The 20,763-nt window shown below is 39.3% G+C and overlaps 1 protein-coding gene across 1 annotated transcript; it reads left to right on the top strand.

Annotated features, from left to right (window-relative positions):
* The first annotated feature begins 2,001 nt into the window (after nt 1–2,001).
* On the top strand, nt 2,002–8,915 carry ube2nb (ubiquitin-conjugating enzyme E2Nb). Its single transcript, XM_086268650.1, has 4 exons — nt 2,002–2,159; nt 3,875–4,121; nt 5,638–5,778; nt 6,907–8,915. The coding sequence occupies exons 1-4, from the start codon at nt 2,130–2,132 to the stop codon at nt 6,948–6,950; spliced, it is 462 nt and encodes a 153-aa protein (XP_086124776.1). The 5' UTR covers nt 2,002–2,129; the 3' UTR covers nt 6,951–8,915.
* The last annotated feature ends 11,848 nt before the right edge of the window (nt 8,916–20,763 follow it).

Below are 20,763 nucleotides of genomic sequence, written 5' to 3'. Positions count from 1 at the left end.
AAGACCAAAGAGCTTTCGAAGGACACCAGGAAAAGTATTGTAGACCTGCACCAGACTGGGAAGAGTGAATCTACAATAAGCAAGCAGCTTGGTGTGAAAAAATCAACTGTGGGAGCAATCATCAGAAAATGGAAGACATACAAGACCACTGATAATCTCCCGCGATCTGGGGCTCCACGCAAGATCTCATCCCGTGGGGTCAAAATGATCATGAGAACGGTGAGCAAAGATCCCAGAACCACACGGGGGGACCTGGTGAATGACCTGCAGAGAGCTGGGACCAAAGTAACAAAGGTCACCATCAGTAACACACTACAACGGCAGGGAATCAAATCCCGCAGTGCCAGACGTGTTCCGCTGCTGAAGCCAGTGCATGTCCAGGCCCGTCTGAAGTTTGCCAGAGAGCACATGGATGATACAGCAGAGGATTGGGAGAATGTCATGTGGTCAGATGAAACCAAAGTAGAACTTTTTGGTATAAACTCAACTCGTCGTGTTTGGAGGAAGAAGAATACTGAGTTGCATCCCAAGAACACCATACCTACTGTGAAGCATGGGGGTGGAAACATCATGCTATGGGGCTGTTTTTCTGCCAAGGGGACAGGACGACTGATCCGTGTTAAGGACAGAATGAATGGGGCCATGTATCGTGAGATTTTGAGCCAAAACCTCCTTCAATCAGTGAGAACTTTGAAGATGAAACGAGGCTGGGTCTTCCAACATGACAATGATCCAAAACACACCGCCCGGGCAACAAAGGAGTGGCTCCGTAAGAAGCATTTGAAAGTCCTGGAGTGGCCTAGCCAGTCTCCAGACCTCAACCCCATAGAAAATCTGTGGCGGGAGTTGAAAGTCCGTGTTGCTCAGCGACAGCCCCAAAACATCACTGCTCTCGAGAAGATCTGCATGGAGGAATGGGCCAAAATACCAGCTACTGTGTGTGCAAACCTGGTAAAGACCTATAGTAAACGTTTGACCTCTGTTATTGCCAACAAAGGTTATGTTACAAAGTATTGAGTTGTATTTTTGTTATTGACCAAATACTTATTTTCCACCCTAATTTACGAATAAATTCTTTACAAATCCTACCATGTGGATTCATGGATTTTTATTTTTTTTTTCACATTCTGTCTCTCACAGTTGAAGTGTACCTCTGGTGCAAATTACTGACCTCTGTCATCATTTTAGGTGGGGGAACTTGCACAATCGGTGGCTGACTAAATACTTTTTTGCCCCACTGTATGGCAGTTTGCGTGGAAACAAGTATAAGTAACAAGGTTGCAAATCTGTGCTAGCATTAATGTTTTCTCATAAAAAGATGTAAGCTGTGGAGTGAAATGGACTGTGAAAGTCAAAGATGAATGTCGTTATACAAATAAAGGAAGAAATCTTTGAAATTCATTTAGCTTCCTTTGGTAATATGGCAATAGGGTTGCATTAGTTAAGGAAATACACGCAATGCAGTCAGAAAAGATAATAAAGTGGACTGCCCTTTGGTCTACCCGTGATGTGTGCATGTGACTTGATATGTCACTTTTTCTTTGTTATGTCGTTCAACAATTACAAGATACATGCATTCATAAAATAAAGAAAGCTGATTCATAACTTTAAAAAAATCTTATACTTGACAACCAGTTTGGCTGTTAAGACGTTGGGACAAATTGGGATTTGGGGAATTCTCCAAGGCTGTTATGTATTTTAAACCATATGTGTGAACCACTTATTTAACAAGAGCAGCTGTGATTTACACATCAAATTAAAGTTTTAGTATTTTGTGCATAGACTGTTTTCAAATTCTGGGGTGTGACAGAAATTTTCCTGCAATTGTAGAATGGCCCTTTTATTTTGTCTTCTTAAAATAGTAATAGCAGCATTAAAAAGATATATATATTCAGAACCCTTTGAAAACATTTAACTAAAGTTTCAGATTCATAATATGTTTTATTTGTTCATTTATTTAGTATTGCAGCATTTATAATTTACATGGAAGTCTTTAGACATCAGCATACTTGTCTACGTCATCTGAAGCCACCGGAAGCGTGAGTTATCTGTCCCCGCCCCAGCAGCTCAGTCAATTCAACCTGAAGAGAAGGCGAGTCAACGGCTAAAAATATAATAGCTAACACAAGATGGCCGGTCTGCCTCGTAGGATTGTAAAGGTACTCCTGTCATCGGACAATATGTATATATCATAATGAGCCGTTGAATGTATTTTATAGCGGTTATTCAGTGCCAATATGGACATAGACGTGCAGTCATCTCGCGTGTAGCCTGGCGTTAGCAAGGCTAGCACATTTAGCTCCTGTCGAGCTAGCTCGCTTGTCTGTGTTTTGTTTGCCACTTCCGTTTAGTGAATTCTGCTGTGACGGTGGTTGAATTTTTTATACGTGAGGAGTTCTTAACTCGCTTAATTTGCAATGTTAAAGTTATTGCTTTCTTACATTTTCAGTATGACTCGACTGATTGTAGAAATTTGTCCCAGTCGCCCTATGAATGGATTTGCTAAGTGAGCTAGGCTAGCAGTTTTAGCGTTGCCGATTAGTACACATGTCTGATGCTGATGTGAAGCGCTGCCCTTGTGCTCACGAAACATATGTTCGAGCCCAACTACGCGAGCATGTCACCTTTTGTTTAGTTTTTGTATTAAAATATATGGAACTAAAACAGAAATGCAAGGCCTTAAGGGCTGCGGTCTCCTCCCTTAGCCTCACCGCAGCTTCGCTCGGCCAGGCCCGGCAGTGGGCGCGATCAGCCTTTTCCGCTACGTCTAGCAGCTCTTCCTCAGGTTTAACAGGTTTTCACAACCAGTAACACGACAGTAGGCAAAGTGGGAAAACCGGAATCAGCTTCTGTTTATAAACCTGTGGCATTTTGCTTTACATTCACAACAAAGAAACGTTTTTGTTTTTTCTAATTCTAAGAGTGAATCAGTTTCCTTCCTGTTTATTGCAGATGTTTTGGTGCACCTGCTCAAGCGAATGCAGAAATCTTAAATAGATAGTCTACTTCCCCCTTGTTCATTTTCGCACAGTGTTCATTGCGGTAAAACTCTTTAGCAGTTAATACACTCAGTAAAGTGGAACGATCCTTGCACTGAAACAGTTTCTAAAAGTAATCTGGACAAATTTATTCAGATTGACAGGCAAAAAAAAATCTGCAGTCAATCTGATAACTGGTTGCTTCTTTAAACAGCGATTATTTATTGGCTAATTTGTTTGTTGATGTCTCAGAGTTTTAGCAAGAAAAGCTATTTGAAGAGCTCCCTTTAAGCTAATGTGATTCTGATTGGCTGCCCCTCGTAAACGGAAGGTTTGAACTGCAGTTTTGTTTAGAGCAGTCTGAAACCACAGTTTTTGGCTCACATACTCTTTATTGCAACTGTATTTTTTGCTTAAAAAAATGTTTGTACTCTGCCACAAAAATATTTCCATATTAAAGATAAGAACCACTTCTCTAAAGCATGAACAGAAGTACAATGTGAGGAAGGGGAAAAAAGACTACAAGAAATAAAGGAGGCAATGGAGAGAGAAGGCTTGTTTTAGGTATTGTGAAATGATTGGTTGAATTTCAAAATTTTTTTTAGATTAAAATAAAGTGGAGCCACTGAATTATTTGTCAGTGCGAGGCACTGCACGGACACTTGACTGCCTTTAGTTTCCATTTTAAATAACTTGTGGAAATGTTTTCTTGTCTATATATAGGGTAAAGTGGAAAGTATCTGTGTGACTAAGCGGGGTGAAATTGTGTATTATGAACCATTATGCACTTAAAAGTCTGTTGTTGACACCCTCCTACAGTTCTTCATGCAACACTTTTTCTTCCTTTTTAAATTCAAAATGTCAACAACTGTGTTTCTCACTATGACCTTGCTCAGGAAACGCAGCGGTTGATGGCAGAGCCTGTTCCAGGGATCACTGCTACGCCTGATGAAGGGAATGCACGCTACTTCCATGTGTTCATTGCAGGGCCTCAAGATTCTCCCTTTGAAGGAGGCACATTTAAACTTGAACTATTTCTTCCAGAAGAGTATCCCATGGCAGCTCCCAAAGTGCGATTCATGACCAAAATCTATCACCCCAATGTTGACAAACTGGGAAGAATATGTTTAGACATTTTGAAAGGTAAGAAAACCGTGAGATAAAAATAATCGACATGAATTTTTAAAAAAAAAAAATTTACATCCTGTTTTCTTTTTCTGGTTGATGTTGGTGTGAAACAACACTGACAGCATTCTGCAGGACTTGATTGCAGCTTTTTTCTTATTGCTTTGTAAAAGTGAGGAGCATCAAACAGTTAAAGCTTATGGCTTTTATGCCTTTATAGCAGTCACAAGTTCATTTACTTGCAATTCCAAGTACAAATGTGTGGAAACCCACTGAATAAGAGAGATAATAATAATGCTTTAGGAAAACACTTACTTGCATTGGCATTGTTCTGTTTTTGCAATGAGCAGGCAGTGAACATCCGACATGTTAAAGCCTGTTGTAGAGAAAAGTATACCTTCAATTTTATATAAAGAACTCATCGTCTGAAAGAAGAATGAAGTTAGGTGATTACTTTCAGTAGGGCGTGGAAATAATACGAACCATTTTCATGTTATACTGAACTGATTTATTGTTAACGTCAAAATATGAGTTTTTAAATTGTATTTGTAAGAAAAAGGAAGATTAATTCATGACATGTGTTCTAGATCAAGATTTGGGGGATGGGATAGATAACATTAGATTGGAACACTGTACAGCCATATTTTATGTGATGATTTCATTATGATTAAACTATTTTATTTAAGTGAAATTGTAGCAAAGACAATATCAGATTTTTTTTAAGGCTCATTTTAAGTTTTATATCTGTAACACATTTTAAATGATTGGAGACAAAGCCTTTGTTTTGCATCAGCTTTTCTGATGACAAGCGAGGTGTTTCCTCTTTAGAGGTGTATTTGATTTAAAAAAATGCAATAAAATTTCACAATTCAGGTCCACAGGAAGAAAGCTGCCATTCGACAGCTTGCTTCTAGATTCTTTTTCTTTAAGCAGCTGAGTTTTCTCTTTATTTTATGAGTGCAGAGACAAACTTTGTTCAGTGGTTGTTCCTGAGCCCGTGCACTGATTTCTGCTGCAGAATCGAGTCTGTTTCAGTTCTCTCGTGCCTTGTGTTCACTGATTTCTTTCGATTATTTTAACGATCATATGCAGCGTAGATTATGACAATCCCAAAGTCTCTGCATTTTCTGTTGAGCAAACAAATGTATTTATAATTTATTTGAGCACATAAGCATTATTATACAATGATAGAATCATGGATTTAATTTTTATTATCTTGATATTATGTGGTAATGGAAAGCAAATTGGTATATAAAATGTATCAGGAAAGCATGCAGCTGTGTTTGCATATATGTTTAGAAGGGAATGTGGAAAATAGAAGAGATTGTTTAGCAAACTGATCAGCACTAAAGGACTGCTACTCCCTCATATGTTTTTTTTTCTTTACCTTGCCTTTCTGATCAGCTGAGCCCTGATATTGACTGCTTTCCTTTTCTGCCACTAGCAAGTTGTTGACAATAGGTTTACCATCAGATTTGTTTCTTTTCCCATTAAACCCACCAGCCTGTTCCTCTTTTTCCTGATCTTCCCACAGACAAGTGGTCTCCAGCCCTGCAGATCCGTACAGTGTTGCTATCTATCCAGGCATTATTAAGTGCTCCCAATCCAGATGATCCACTGGCAAATGATGTTGCAGAGCAGTGGAAGAAAAATGAAAGCCAAGCCATTGAGACAGGTGAGGAGAAGATTTATTTTTTTTCTATTAGATCACTCGGGATGGGCTTTGTTAAACTGTATTTCTGCTGCCACAGGTGGTCACAGGTTTCAGTGTGAGAAGTGCTGTGACAGATGGTAACAAACAACAGCTCAGGTCTTGACCTTAACTGTCAGCCACTTTACAAATAGCTGCAAATTAGCCAAAGCTGAGATGATGGTTTTCTTTATGGTTCATTTCCTGGGAGGAGAAGAATAGCAACCAGAAAACAAAACAACAAACCTGTTGGTGACTTTGTGGGAGGGGTCAGCTCGCTGACCTACTGTAAATAAAGCCAGGTGATAGTAACAGTTCTCAAGTTTGCTTGGCAGATGACGCACGTGAGAGCTGCATATATTTGTTATTCTCCCAACATTTTGTGAAGCATATATTTTATCAGCTTAAGAAAATAAGTTGATGCTCATGGAGGTCTGCACCTAATGATCTTGTTGGAGAGTCTAGTAAAAGAAGTTGATTGGTTTGTCTCGGCTGATATGCCACTTCTGAGTGTACAATGACAATGAAATTCCTCGGTCGTGACTCACTTGATGGTATCAGTTGAAACCCGCTAAATAAGGGAGATAATAAAATGCATGCGTGTATGCGCAGCAGTCAATCATGAAACAAATTCTTACGTGTTGTTAAAGGCAGTCTGAGATGGGCTGTAAAAACAGGGTTTCTCTGCCAGTTTCCATGGAAATCTTTGTGACTAACCAAACCAATACATCATTTAAATATTCTGCTTGTGGTTTGACTGTAAAAGCAGAAACACATAATGAGATCAGAAGCCTTTTTTGGTTTTGTTTTAGGATATCAATAGTTATTTGTGTGAAATCAGCTTCGCATGGCTCAACATGATGTTCTTGTTTTCCTCTATCTACAATCCAAACTCTAAACATAATAAAGTTTAAAGTATGTAAAGCATCAAAAACAAGCAACACAGAAATGAAAAGCCTAAATATTAAAATTTTGTATTTGGAAGTCCTGTGACCTCTCAGGTGCTTTTGCTACCTGTTCTGGGACCTTGCAGCACTCTACTTATTTACTGTTATTTACTCAGCCGATGGCCCTCATACCAAACAAAAGCCTCTTGTTTTGTTTCCTCCTCAGCCCGAACATGGACCAGGCTCTACGCAGGCAACAGTGAAGTATAGAAGAAGAGAATCGAGGCGTCTGAATGTGATCCACAAAATATACTCCTATTCTGTCATTTGAATTTAACGGACACAAAAAAAGAGGAAAAAAAATATTATAAGTCCAAATCTATCTGAAAGAAATGACATGAGCAGCAGACCTCTGGGTGACATATGTTAAGACGTGTTAAATGTGTGTTAGCCTTTTTTTCTTTCTTTTCTTTTCTTTTTTTCTTTTTTTGTTTGATTGTTTGTTTTCTTTCCCCTGTGTTGCTATTTAAATGCATGGACAGAGAATGAGACCCTCCCCATTACAGTCTTAAAACTCACAATACAATGTGTTGTCTTTAACCAGGCACATACTGGTACGTTTGCAAAGTGTACATGCATTAAAGCTGTCGTTCTTTTAACACATGCATTATTTGTCAACACATCTGTATGTCTTTATGTGTTAATTCAGCACTGCACCGGTAGAAATAGTAAATGACACAAACTATTAATAATGTAGGTTCCCAAAACTAATTTAGAGGGGGGGGGACCCAAAACAATTGGAAGGGGGGGAAAGCAAAAACAGCAGTTTAAATGCACAGCAGGGGTGAATCGGAAGGATTTCACACAGGAAATGCTTCCTCAAACTTTTATACAAGCTGCCCCTAATGTAAGTGCCAGGTTTGCTAATGGGGAATACATATTCCTTCACAGCCACAGCTCATGTTTTAACGAATTTAGTCAGTGCCTAGTATCCTGCAGGTTTTGTGTATTCATTCACACCTTACCATTGGAGTCAGGTGTGTAGAAAAGATGATACAAATGTTCTGATTAGAATCCATTGAATGGGGATTCCTGCAGTAATACAAGTGCTGCTGGTTGGTTGTAAGCCTGTTGTCCGAAAGCTTCAGCAAGTCTCAGAAACTTGATTCAATCTTTCTTTTATTCATTTTTTCCTTCTCAGTTTTCAGACCCTGTTTAGTTTGGGGAGGGTGGGCGGAGTACTTCCACAGCCTTAAAAAGTCATTCCCAACACATTAAGGGAGGCAGATGATGGTCAGTGTTGAAAGAAACTGTAAATATCATAGCAGAGTAGCGTGTGTTGAAAATGACGTCAGCTTTTTAAGTGTAGGAAGTTAACTTGTTGGTTTTATGTTCATTTTTAACTATCTGTCCATGCTGTATCTGTTGCCTGTTTTCGATTTTATTTTCAGTGTCACTTCATGTATCATAACCAAGCTGATAACAAGACGGTTCAAACTAGACGCCAGAGGTGAAGGGGGTGTTTTCTTTAAGGGGGAAGTTGCAGTTCTTGCCATTGATTACAAGGTTGTTTTCAGAGTTTTCTGCTTTTACATTTAATCAGTTCCCGTGGGTAAATTTGGTCACTGTGGAAGCAGGAAGAGCGGTGTTACAAATAAAACGTGTTCAACTTCAAAAGGATTTTTGATTGGCTAAAGAGAATGGATGTCACGCACACTGTACGATAATCCCACAGGGTGTGATTCAATTTGATGAACACTTCAGAAAATATAGAAACTTTCCTTTTAAAAGAGATCAAATAACGTTAAAGGCTCACTGCTACATTGCCTGTACCCTTCATGTTGCTTCATTGTGGCTCATCTGAGAGAGGACTGACCGAAACCTGTTTGTAGCTTTTCATTTTTTTTTTCTTGGATTATCACAGGCTTTGCTTAGATTTGATGGTGTCCAGAAATATTAACTCTAACTGCTATATTTGCGGAAGCCTGGAAGACGGAGCACGGCTTAAAACCTGGTTAATTTATTGTTTCCCTGAGGGACTTGATGGTAATCTAAAGGAAAAAAAACAGTCACTGGATTTTTGAAATATATTGATCAACATACTGAGCTCAAAGTGAATAATCAACTCCCCATGTGATGAATTAAAAAAAAAAAAAAAGTTCTGTCAGTAATTTCAGTGCATTTGCATACATGGCTCTTCAAACACTCTGGTAATAAACTGAGTTGAGTAAGTAAGAGGAGTCTGTTTAATGTGTGGATGGATGGATGTTTCCAGAGCTGAAAGCTTACAGCTAAGATTTATTCTACACCCTAAAAAAACACAAAACGAGCTCAAGGCTTATGAGTTTCTTTCATGTTAAGATAAGATAACCTTTATTAGTCCCACGTGTGGGAACTTTGTTACCAGCCCTGCTGCTGGTGTCTGCTGCCGGGAGACACAGCAAACCTTGTGACAACACACACGGATGGCATCTGACAAGCACACTGAGAAAAAACAAAACTAGAGAAAAATTCATTAGAATAAAGGGAAAGCAATGATCTGCGGCCAACACCTATAAAACAATCTCCTTTCCCTTAGCTGGCTTTTCTTGCCTCTCCACTGCACATGTTGTCACTTTCCTTTGGACCACAGTAGGTGAAACTGATTCACACTGGTTTTTGCTTCATAACTGGACGCCCTTTAAGTTTGAGGTATACTCTGATGACAGAGTGCTAATTTTTGAACAGCGTGTTAAATACTCCATCCTTAAGACATTTCGTATTTTTTGCAAGCAGTAGGACCATTCATGTCCAGCGGAGGGAGACAACCACAGATTTAACCATGCTGAGTCACACAAAGTGAACTCTTACTCATAACTCGGGGCGGAGAAGTATGCACATCCACAAAACCTTTTTGCTGTGGGCACACCCAAAAATACTGAGTCAGAAACCCTGTGAGCAACGTCCAAGTTTAAGACAACTGGTTTCTGAAATTCTCACACCAGGACACATGACCTTTCTTCCTCATTCTGATGTGCATTTTTAGCAGTTATGTCATGTCCAAATTAACTGAATTACTGCCATGTGATTGGTTGATTTGTGATAAATAGGTGGGCATAGAGTTTGTATACATAATCCAAAGGTTATTGCATCTTATAAAGCTTAGAAAATCTTTTAAATTTATTATTATCATTTATTGTGAGTGTATTAGCCAGCCATATATTATCACCATTGTCACCAGATGGCGCTACAAGCAAAGGTACCTGGAGCCTGAGACTTCTTCCTCAAGATTTGTGTTCTTTTCAGTTTGGTCACATCTTAACAGGTATTTTAAACATCTGAATACCTGATGGAATGCATTCAGTATTTTCTCTTAACTATCTGCAGGAGTCACCTGTCTTGAAGGCCTCATGTTTCATCACCTGGGAAAAATGTTTCACAATGTTTTATGACTCCATGGCTTAGTTTATATGACAACTGTGAGTCATTCAGGCGGGTATGTAGCCATTCTCTGAATGAATGTGCAGTAAACGATCCCCTCTTGCTATCTGTAGCTTCTGCAAAACATTAACCAGTTACAGAGGCATTTGTCTCTGGAAAGGGAAGGGTTTGTTGTTGCAGCGGTCATCCTCAGAAAATCTCTGCTCGGAGTCAGATTTCAAAGTCTTAATCATTATAACTTGTCACATTCCTCACGTTTACATATGAGTTCAAACATGCCGGCATCAAAAGCATTACATGTTCTTATAAATATATATATAATTTTGGTTGATTATGATTTTAAGAATCTGGGTCCTTCTCCGGTTTACTACTCTGAGACATGGTTAATCATCACCTCACATATGACCTTGTATTACTTGAACCAGATTTTATGGTTTGTTGTAGCTAGCTTTATAGGGCATATTGAAAGACTTTACTAATTATGAGATTTTTAAATATATTGGTGTGATTTGTAGTGATTATTTGACTCATGGATCCTTTCTATTTTTAAATCATTTTCTGTAAACCAGAGAGATGATCTTGTGGATAAAACCCAGGAAGATTTGCAGTAAAATATGAAATTCATTCAAGCCAGTCTGGCAGCGACAGCCTTACTGCATTCAAAGTCACTTTTTCCACATTCTAGTCCTCAGTTTGATCTTCACCAGGCTGTCTTGACCATTTCTACATGCCATGGAGTTTCTACCATGTGACTGGCTCATTAAATATTTGAGTTAATGAACAGGTAAATGTGTGTACCTAATGAAGTGGCTGGTGAGTTTATTAAAGACGAACATAGCCATTTTGGGGATGTCAATGTAAAGCTATGTTAGCTGCCAATGCTAGCATGTCTGCTTAGCAAGATGCATCTGTAAATTCTGGAGGTGCATCACACAGATACCTCATAATTAGTAGTGAGTATAATGTATGGATAAAATATTTGAAACATCAGTGCAGCATAAACTTCAGCGGGCTCTTGGCTTCAGATAATGGTGTTCATTTTTAGTCCAAGACCAACCAAGCCGCAAATAATTGTTGTTATGGGAGGGAAAATTAGCCCAGCAAACATGTTTGTTGGGTATTTTAATATTGTGTTGTGCAAAATGTCATGTTTTCTGTTTTTTGTTTGGTTTTTGGTTTTGTTGTTTTGCACTTTGGAGCTACAATTGTTTGTACAACTATACTACAAAAGGCCATTATTCTGGCACTAAGTACAGTGTACAGATATAAGCACGTGACAATACTGAGTTACATCTACAGTGATTGCTGCTTTAGAGGACATGGAGCCAAAATCCTAAACATAGCTCTGCTCCTGTGACACACCGGATCATGTCTCACAGGGATTGCTGACTGCAGGTGAAAACATTCCGGTCACATGCTGGTGATGTTGAACCAACAGGTGATGGCAGACATCCTGTTTTGACTGTTGCTTGTAATCGGAATCACCACTAACTTGAAACGCAAACCCCGTGTCGGTCAGTACTCGGAGGATATGGTTCAGTTTTCTAAGTGGTGAGTTTGCTGGTCTTCTTTGAAATCACTCACTCTTTTACTTTTTCTGTTTACTTTTCCATTTCTTCATCATATTTCCACACTGTGTAAATACTTGCATTTCATCCTCCTTCTGCATTCCTTCCTGTTTTTTCTTTGCCCTTTCCTGTCCTCAAGTTTTCCCTTCTCTCCCTTTACGTTGTCTCCTTTATACTTTTCTTCTTCTTATTCTCCAACTTTCTCTCATTCTCCACTTTTATTCTCCCTATCCTCTTCACCGCCCCCTATCTTTTCCCCTCCTCTTCCTTCCCTTTTCCTTTTTTTCCCCATTTCATCCTACATCTTCCCTCCTCTGTTTCCCAATTCCCCACGCCTCCTCTCTATCCCACTGCAAATGAAGTATAGGGAGACTGCAGTCAGAGTCATCTAACCTGAACCATCCTGAAGTTATATAACTGTTCTTGTTACCCTCCATGCGTGAAAAACAAACGTCAGCTACCCAAAAGGGAATCCCTCCTTTTGGCCACTGCAGGTACCCAAAAACCAACCAGGAGCTTTAGGTAAAGGAGATGTTATACAAGACAGCTGCAGTGGAATATTAATGAACGCAGTGATTAGAGGAGCTTGTTGTGAATACAAATTAGGACTTGGCACTTTTTTTAAAACCACTTTTGAATAATTGGGTTTTATAAATCCTTAACCTTTTGAACCTGAAGTAGCTTCGTGGGTTCTTTTCATTTTTACATCAACCCACGTTTCAGCTGGGCATGTTAGCAGGTTTTCATTTTCAGGACAGGGTGGGCTGTTCTGAATAATGTAGCATAAGTGGGTCCAAAGTAATGACATGACACAATGCTACTTTATATCACACATGAACAAGATATTCAGATTAGACATTTACAAACACGAGACCACCTAGTTATAAATGCATATGTTCTTTAAAAGTCAGTATTATCTCTCCCACAGTTAGTAGACTTGTATATCTACACTGTTTTGGTTACAACTTTTGCTTTCAGAATTGGCAGAATTCTTAATGGCATCGATTCAAAAAGGTGGTGGACTTTGATCCATATTGACGTGATTGCATATTTGTCAGCTGCACAGCCATAATTAGGATACCCTGATCCACCACTTCCCAAATCCCAGATCTGACTGTGGAGGCCATTTGAGTATAGTGAACTCATCGTCATGTTTAATAAACCAGTTTGAGATCATTTGAGCTTTGTGACATGGTGTGTTATCCTGCTGGAAGCAGCCATCACACGATGGATTCCCTGTGGTCCTAAAGGCATGGATATGGTCAGCTACAATACTCGGGTACATTGTGGCATTTAAACAACACTCAGTTGTTACTAAGAGACCAAAGGTGTGCCCAGATTTCCCCATGCCATTACACTGCCACCACCAGGATGAAGCATTCAAACAAGGCAATGTTGTTTACACAAAATTTTGGCTCTACCACTGAAATATTGCAACAGAAATCACGACTCATCAGACCAGGATGTCTTTTCCAATCTTTTGCCATCAAAATGTTGGTGATTCATTGGAAATTGCTGCTAAGTTTCCTATTCTTAGCTGATGGTAGTGGTACTCACTATGGTCATGTGCTGTAGCCCATTTGCTTCAATGTGTTGAGAGTTGTTTATTTGAGTTACAGTTGCCTTCCTTCCTCAGGCCGAAGCAGTCTGGCCATTCTTCTCTGTTGACTGGCATCAACAAGGCATCTTCAGCCAAAGAAGTGCTGCTCACTAGATATTATCTTATTTTCAGGCTGTTCTCTGTAAACATTAGAGATGGTTATGGGGCGAAATCTCAGAAGATCAGCAGTTTCTGAAATATTCGATCCAACTAGTCTAGAACCAACAGCCTCTATACCTTCAAAGTCACTTAAATCACCTTTCATTTTCACGATGATGCTCACTTTGAATTTCCGCACATCATATGACCCATGTCTGCATGCCTAAAAACATTGAGTTGCTCTCATTTGATTGGCTGATTAGACATTTGTGGTAATCAGCTGTTGCACGGCTGTACCTAACAAAGTACATGAACAGCTACTGTAATTTATTTTATGGATAAATTGTGGCAAAGTCCTGGCAGCTGGGAAGTCTACTCGCTGTAATCTAAACAGTTACAGTAAAATATACTACAGTATCCACTGTATGCAATGAATAGAAATTTTACAGTACATTCCAGTCCCAATAGTTTATTAAAATAAAATGTATTAAGGAACTATAGACTTATACCTAAGCATCAGTCCTCATGCTGCATCTTCATGTCTGAGCTCATGTACTCTGAATCTAGTTCGACCTCCTTAAATTATGACAACACATCGAGACACACTATATTCACAAAAGAATGCATTACTGCACAAATTTTACCTTTAAACCACTATTTGTCACAGTGTGCATCACATTTTTTGTCACATCATTCAAGAAATTGTTAACCCAAATGCATTCGTATCATCATTTAGCTGTACTGGTGCAAAGAGCGCACCATAAAACAGATCATCTCAATGGCTGACTTAAGTAAAAAAGAGCTAGTGCGTGTTCTTATGTCTGCAGCCATGAGTGTTTGCGTGATTGTGAGGTAGTGGCACGGATTGCTTTTCTAGTCCTGTGGGTTTTTCATCCATAACTCACAAGGCTGTTGCAGGCCATCCTTCCACATATCTATTTGTAACAGCTACTGCAGAGAAAGAGTGAAGTGTGTGTGTGTGTGTGTGTGTGTGTGTGTGTGTGTGTGTGTGTGTGTGTGTGTGTGTGTGTGTGTGTGTGTGTGTGTGTGTGTGTGTGTGTGTCTTGAAATGATTGCTGAAGCTCCAAAATGTAAGACAGCCTTGCGCTGAATTTAACCAAGATACCAGTGCATTGATGCCACTTTGACTTAGCAGTAGTGGCTGTGAAATATTGTGTGACCTGTAACACCATTATACTTTAACTAATAGTAAAAGCATTTATGCCAGCCTTTATGATAGCGTGGACACTGGCACAGGAGAGCATGGCTCAGAAATGAGCCTGAACTTGTTTAACTTCTCATCATTTCCAGCACACACAGATCCCTGCGGCTGGAGCTGAGGTTAATGGAACAAAACAGTTCAACCCTGAAATTGTGCCAGTTCATTTAATTTTGTCTCATCAGATAATAAACAGGCACACCCACTCATAGACTATAGATAGAATCAGATGGGGCTTGGTAGTCCAACTCAGCAGTGCTAAATGTAAATAATTAATAGCTTCCATTCACTGAATTTCTTCATGGGGCCTGGGCAAGGTAACCTCCACCCAGACTGGTAAACAAACCTACAACTGTGTGCTAAAAGATAATGTGTTACTGTATCAGAGGGAGTCATCCTTGTGGTGACAGTGCTGATCGATAACCTGCCAGACAGTGCTGACAGTGAGGTTTTAGCAGTCACAACGTTTGTTTTGACAAATTGAGCTGTAGTGGTTTTCCATGTTTCACCCTTTCAGGATCAATAAGACTGATCCTCCTCCGTGTCCCCATTGTACTGCTCAAATCTCAGGCAGTGGATGAAACGTTCAACCTGCCTGCATTTTATCAGTTATCTGTATGCTCCTGCATACTTGAGATTCTGACCTATGACCTTTGACCATCTTGTAGGAAGAGATAAGGAGTGATATTCTAAATTTTTAACCTAAAAATCTATTTTTACTGTACAGATTAATCCAGATTTTTCTTCCAGATTGAGCTGTAAAATGTTAACCAAAGAACTAAAAAGGGATACTGCGGCATAGACTGTATATAAAAGATGGATGTAAAAGTAACCATAAAGCTGAAGTATCTTCAATATGCAACATCTGAGACGAAGAAGTCCTACTGCAAATAATATATGTGAATATCAGGAGCTGAACCACATGTCAAACATTCTTCTTCCAGTTATACGTCTATCGGTGCACACACCCATTTGCTATTGTTTCGATGCCTCACGCTCCCGGTCCCTTTTCTTTGTTAGTCATCGACTGGGAGCTGCTGCTGACCCTCAGTGAGGCCTTCCCCTGTGTTCTGGCTTGTTGCTTCAATATCAATTAACAGTTGTCACTCGTCTGGTTTATTCGTCTGAGTTATTCTTCCGAGTCCGAGAGTGATTAACTCTTGGCCAAAAAAATGAAATAAGTGCCTGGATACAGAATTGTAGCTTGATCTAAATGCGTTAGATATTTTCTTGAGAAGAGCACGTCTCCCAGTTTTACACATTTTAATTTAGTATGTATTTGTGAAGTTATGTTTCAAAAATTCCTGAGCATGGATCCCTTCTTAAAATGAGCCGGTCCCAAGATCTGGGAACATGCTCGCTGCATAACATTTTATATAATCCTGCTAACAGGCAGACTAACAGAATCGGTCACATAACCTCTTTGGTGAAGGTAATGAGTTCATGATCTTCAATTTCTAATATTCTTTAACCTTACATGATTTTAATTTTCTAATTTATGACCCCATGTAGATTAAAATCAACAAAAAGGCAGTATGATTCATGTCTGGCTAATTATTATCATATGACCATGCAGTTGTACTGCTCTAGTGTTTCAGTAAATGGCCTAATGGCTACTGCAAAAATGCCAACTCGATGTTTCTGATAAGTAGTCCACAAACCACTGGGTGATGTCTTGGTGGCCGTATCTATGTTTTGTTATCAGTCTATGGTCTACAGCAGTGACCATTCTTAATTTCGTTGTTCTCATGACAATGACAATAAAGATTCTGATTCTGATAGTGTCTGTGAGGCACAGACACATGCAAATAATTTAGCAGCTATATTGTTTGTCATGTTTATAACTTAGGAAAATTTTAGCATAACATTGGTAACCACAGGTACTTGGTCTTCTATTTCAGTCCATCCAATAAATGGTTCAACAGCAATAAATATCTAAAAACAAAAATCCAAACCAAATAGAAGAAAAAATCCAGATATTCACAGTGAAATGTGAGAATCTGCGGTGTTTTCACTAATAAGAAAATTGCAGAACTATTTTATAATCAAACATGTTTTCTGTCATTTTCTCAACTAATCACTTTTTAAGTTAATATTTCAGCTCTGATATTAAAATGTGTTTTTCACTTTTAGAAAAGGTTAAGTGCACAACAATCAAATGTCTGCACAGAGAACTGACTCAACCCAGAACTCTCGCAATCATCAGAGATAAGTTGTGCCATAAGGTGGAAGATAACACAGCGAGTGCAAACGCACTGAAGTTAGAAAAAGCAGGTGTCCATTTACTATGATTCAAGAGCCAGTTGTGTCATCCTCACTTTTAGTGCATATTTCAATAAATAAATAAGTCAGGAACACGACATGGCAAGAAAGAGACCAATGATACAGAGATATAAATCAAATCAAGTGTTTTTTAAAAGTATAAATACAGCTATTGAAAAAGAGGAATGCAACTAAGCTCTTCAGGATGTAGAAAAGTATCTAGTAGTGTATTTGAGCTGGGATCACATTGTACACATAAGCATGTCAAATAGTAAAAGTTGGACACACTTCAGTGATAGCAAAACATAAGCGTGTCAGATAGAGGAGACTCAGAGTTCAATCATGCTGCAGAATTTGGAGGTTTTTTTTCTCCGGCCTGGTTGTGCATGTGAGGATTGACCTGGAGCTCAAACAGATGGTGTCCAGGGTGTGGAATGTCTTTTATGATGTCCTCTGTCCTCATCATGCAGAGAGTGCTTTGAGGACGCACTTGTGATGGCATTTCTGTGCCAATAATACCCTGTGCTGTTTCTAAGACACACTTTTTTTGTCAGCTTTGGTGAAGCTGCTGCCATGCAGGATGTTTTTTGATATGTGTCTATGCACCTGAAGCTGGAAGCTTTATTGTCATCTTGGTAATCCTAAGATCCACAGGGATCTAAGTTGTTGCAAACAAATATTCATTTTGGAAGATTTTGGAACAAAGCGTTTCATCTTAGTTCTGCGATAGACTGATAACATGGCCTGGGTGCGCTTCACCTTTTGCCTTCTGAAAACTCAATGGGCCCCTGCAACTTCATGACCCTGAACTGGATAAGCGGTTCAGAAAAAGGATGCTTCGACTTCTCATCTATTTCCACATTTTCACAGACAAATCTTTATCTTCTCAAGATAAAAAAAAAAAAATCATGTTCTCACTCATTTGGATTTACAATGAAAAACTGTATTTTAAGAGCAACTGCTGCCCTCTTACTAATAGATGCATGGGCCCAAGCCCGGTGTCACTGCATCCTGGCAGAAATCCAGTGATAACCACAGAAATCTGTGCTGGTCTTTATCAGGTCACTGTGATGATTATACCTTATACATTATGACAATCATCTGCAAATCTCCAGTTTTAGCAGGATTATGCCAGCCGGTGAAACACGTACTTATAACAATGCCCGAATAGTACTAACAATTACAGCCGTAATGAATCATATGATTTGGTATTTTCTCTTTGTAACAGAGTGATGTCACCTGAAATGCAGCCACTCAGCACTTTTAGTCCTCCTTCCCTTCCCTTCCTCTCCCCCTCCCTCCTCTTTGTCTGTCTGTATTCAGGTCACTTTTTCTTGCATAACAGCTCATTCATAAAACAGCACCGCGCCTCGGGGAAGGGATAAGGGGAAGACGCTGGATGGGTGCTGAGACATAAAAAGAATACGTCTACAGAGGGAGGATTTTGCTGCAGTGTGAATATTTGTCAGGTCATGGTGCAATGTACTGTACTGTAACTGCTGGATCAGAAATCTCTTGTATCTCAAGTCAAGATAGAAGAAGCTGGCCATTGGCCAGGGGCTTGTCATGTGGAGTGTGGAGCAACTTTGATTCCTTGTATCTATACTGCTGTATTTATTTTAAGATTAGTGTTGGGGATATGCTTCTTTTCACTCTAAATTTGCTTTATGATATGATTTGGATTATGTTTGATTTGATTTGAGCAAAGACCTCATGGTTACATGAATTCTGCAGAGGTTAAAATACATTGATGATCATTTTTGCATATCTGAGACATTTAATTGCTTCTAACTCTCACTGTAGTGAGTCTGTGATGATATTTACTAATTTTATCACCAGACAAAATGCATTAGGTTCTGGGTTGCTCACAATTGTGCCTAAACATTTTGGAGTGGGGGAAAGCATAAAATGAAATTTATAAACTGACTAACTGAATTTTAAGGATGTGAGGTTAATCAAATAATACACATGCTTCGGATGCCCAGGATCTCTGGGAACATGTGGTCATGATAAAAAGAAAAGACCTGAATGGTGCGGAGATTTCACAGAAAAAAGACTCCAAAATGAGGCAAAATACTACAAAAGCTTAAGTGAATATTAAATATTCATTTATGACAGAAAGGACCGATGAGATAATGTGCAAATAATAGACAAAGAATTTTCATGGCATACCGTCAGTCTGGATGTTCTGTTTTGCATATGGATGAACAATATCATGGCTTTTGATGACACTGGCATGTTCAGAACACATGTTCTGACAGGCCTGGCTGTTTTCTCAGCCCAGCCTGTCAGGAGATGAATAAAACAAAAGAAGATGATACCACATTCACCAACTTAACTTCCGCAACTTACAAAGCAAGGCCTGACAGATCACATTCCTAGCTCATCATGACTTATCATAGGGTTTTAATAGAGCACTTTAAATGCAAAACATTGGATCATACAATGACAATACAGACCACCTACTTTTCCTGTTGATGTTCTCTGCGGAAAACCTCCTGTCTGCTTATGTTTTTCCTCTTTAAAACCACTTATTACATCTTATTATACACGTGAGAACACAGGCTTTGTTTTTTTACTTGTTCAGTTACTTTAATGAAAATTCAACACACATTATCCATTAAAAATTCCACAAATCCTTTTAAACTTCCTACTGTGTGTCAGTGTTTTGTTTTCCCCAGCAGCCTGTAACCTATTTAATCCAGAATTTTTCCCAAACATAAGAATATCCAGATTATGTGCCATCAGTAAACCTTTGAAGGAATCATGGTTTCGTGACAGTTTTTATCCGTTCCAGTTATCCCGTCTCTGTAGTGCCAGTCATAAAACAGACTAATTCTTGGTGGGTGTTGGCCTCTACTAGGGCTGCTCTTTGTCACAGATTTTATTCATAGTTTTTATGGACAGAATTTCTAGGTGTAACCAAGGCGTGGAAGGTGTTGGGTTCAGAGGTTTTAGGATCTCACCTGGTTTGCAGTCACGTGTGAAGTGCCTGAGGTGACTATTAGCTCCTCCTGGTCTGAGTGAAATGCCCACTCAGGGGTCGCTTCCCAAAGTGGTGGAGTTAGATATATTTTAGGGACCACCTGCAGCTGTGCTTCTGGCTGGTAGGTAGAGGCTTACATCTTTTCATTATTAGCCATGGGGAGGGGAGGGATATATGGGGGAGAAGGGGGGCATCATCACCACTGACAATGTTGTTCCTATCACGATCTGTTTGCAGCAGTTCAACAACCTGGATGTCAACATGCATACGTCCCCTTCATGCTCCATATCTGAACCACAGCCATCGCAGTCACTGAGGACAGTGATTATGATGGCAAGCACAAGAACCATACCTCTGTATGAGTATGTATGTACACAGATACACTGCATCATGAGTGCGGTCGCTATTATTGCTGATGAGATGTACAAAGGTGAAGAACTGAACATCTATAGACGTTAATACTGGACGCCTGATGTGTACCAAAACAAATGGCCACATGTTTATATTGACATACTTTAATAACCTTTCATCTGGGCGCTTTGCTGTACCTTATTCTCATGGTTTAACCAGAGAAAAACCAGCTCCAGTCATGTGAGAAGTTCTGCTGAACATGTGACGCTGCATAAATTTAACTGAAACACTTTTGTATTTCAGTACCTGTTTAAAATGTATTGATGCATAATTCAGAAACATTCTTTGAAACTTCTAATGGCTTAATGGTTTTTTACAGGTCCTTTTTGTGACCAGTGGGATTAAGTGGGTTAAAGCAATAAACTGGTGTTTGCTCACGTTGTAAAAAACAAACAAACACAAGGTCGACGCGTTCTCAAATATCCAACTTTTTGAAACATGATGCACTTAGTTTGCTCAAGTTACTGACTCACATGACTCCTAAGGGTCATGAGTAACTTTGGCTTTCTCTTCCCTGC

This window comes from Aulonocara sp. 'chitande type north' Nkhata Bay, linkage group LG17, assembly GCF_057382095.1.
Source record: "Aulonocara sp. 'chitande type north' Nkhata Bay isolate Kocher_YH1m ecotype deep benthic linkage group LG17, A_spYH_male_GT1.1, whole genome shotgun sequence".
In the NCBI taxonomy this organism is placed as follows: domain Eukaryota; kingdom Metazoa; phylum Chordata; class Actinopteri; order Cichliformes; family Cichlidae; genus Aulonocara; species Aulonocara sp. 'chitande type north' Nkhata Bay.
The sequence above is the reverse complement of the archived record's forward strand: the minus strand, read 5'-3'. Positions and strand labels throughout refer to the sequence as shown.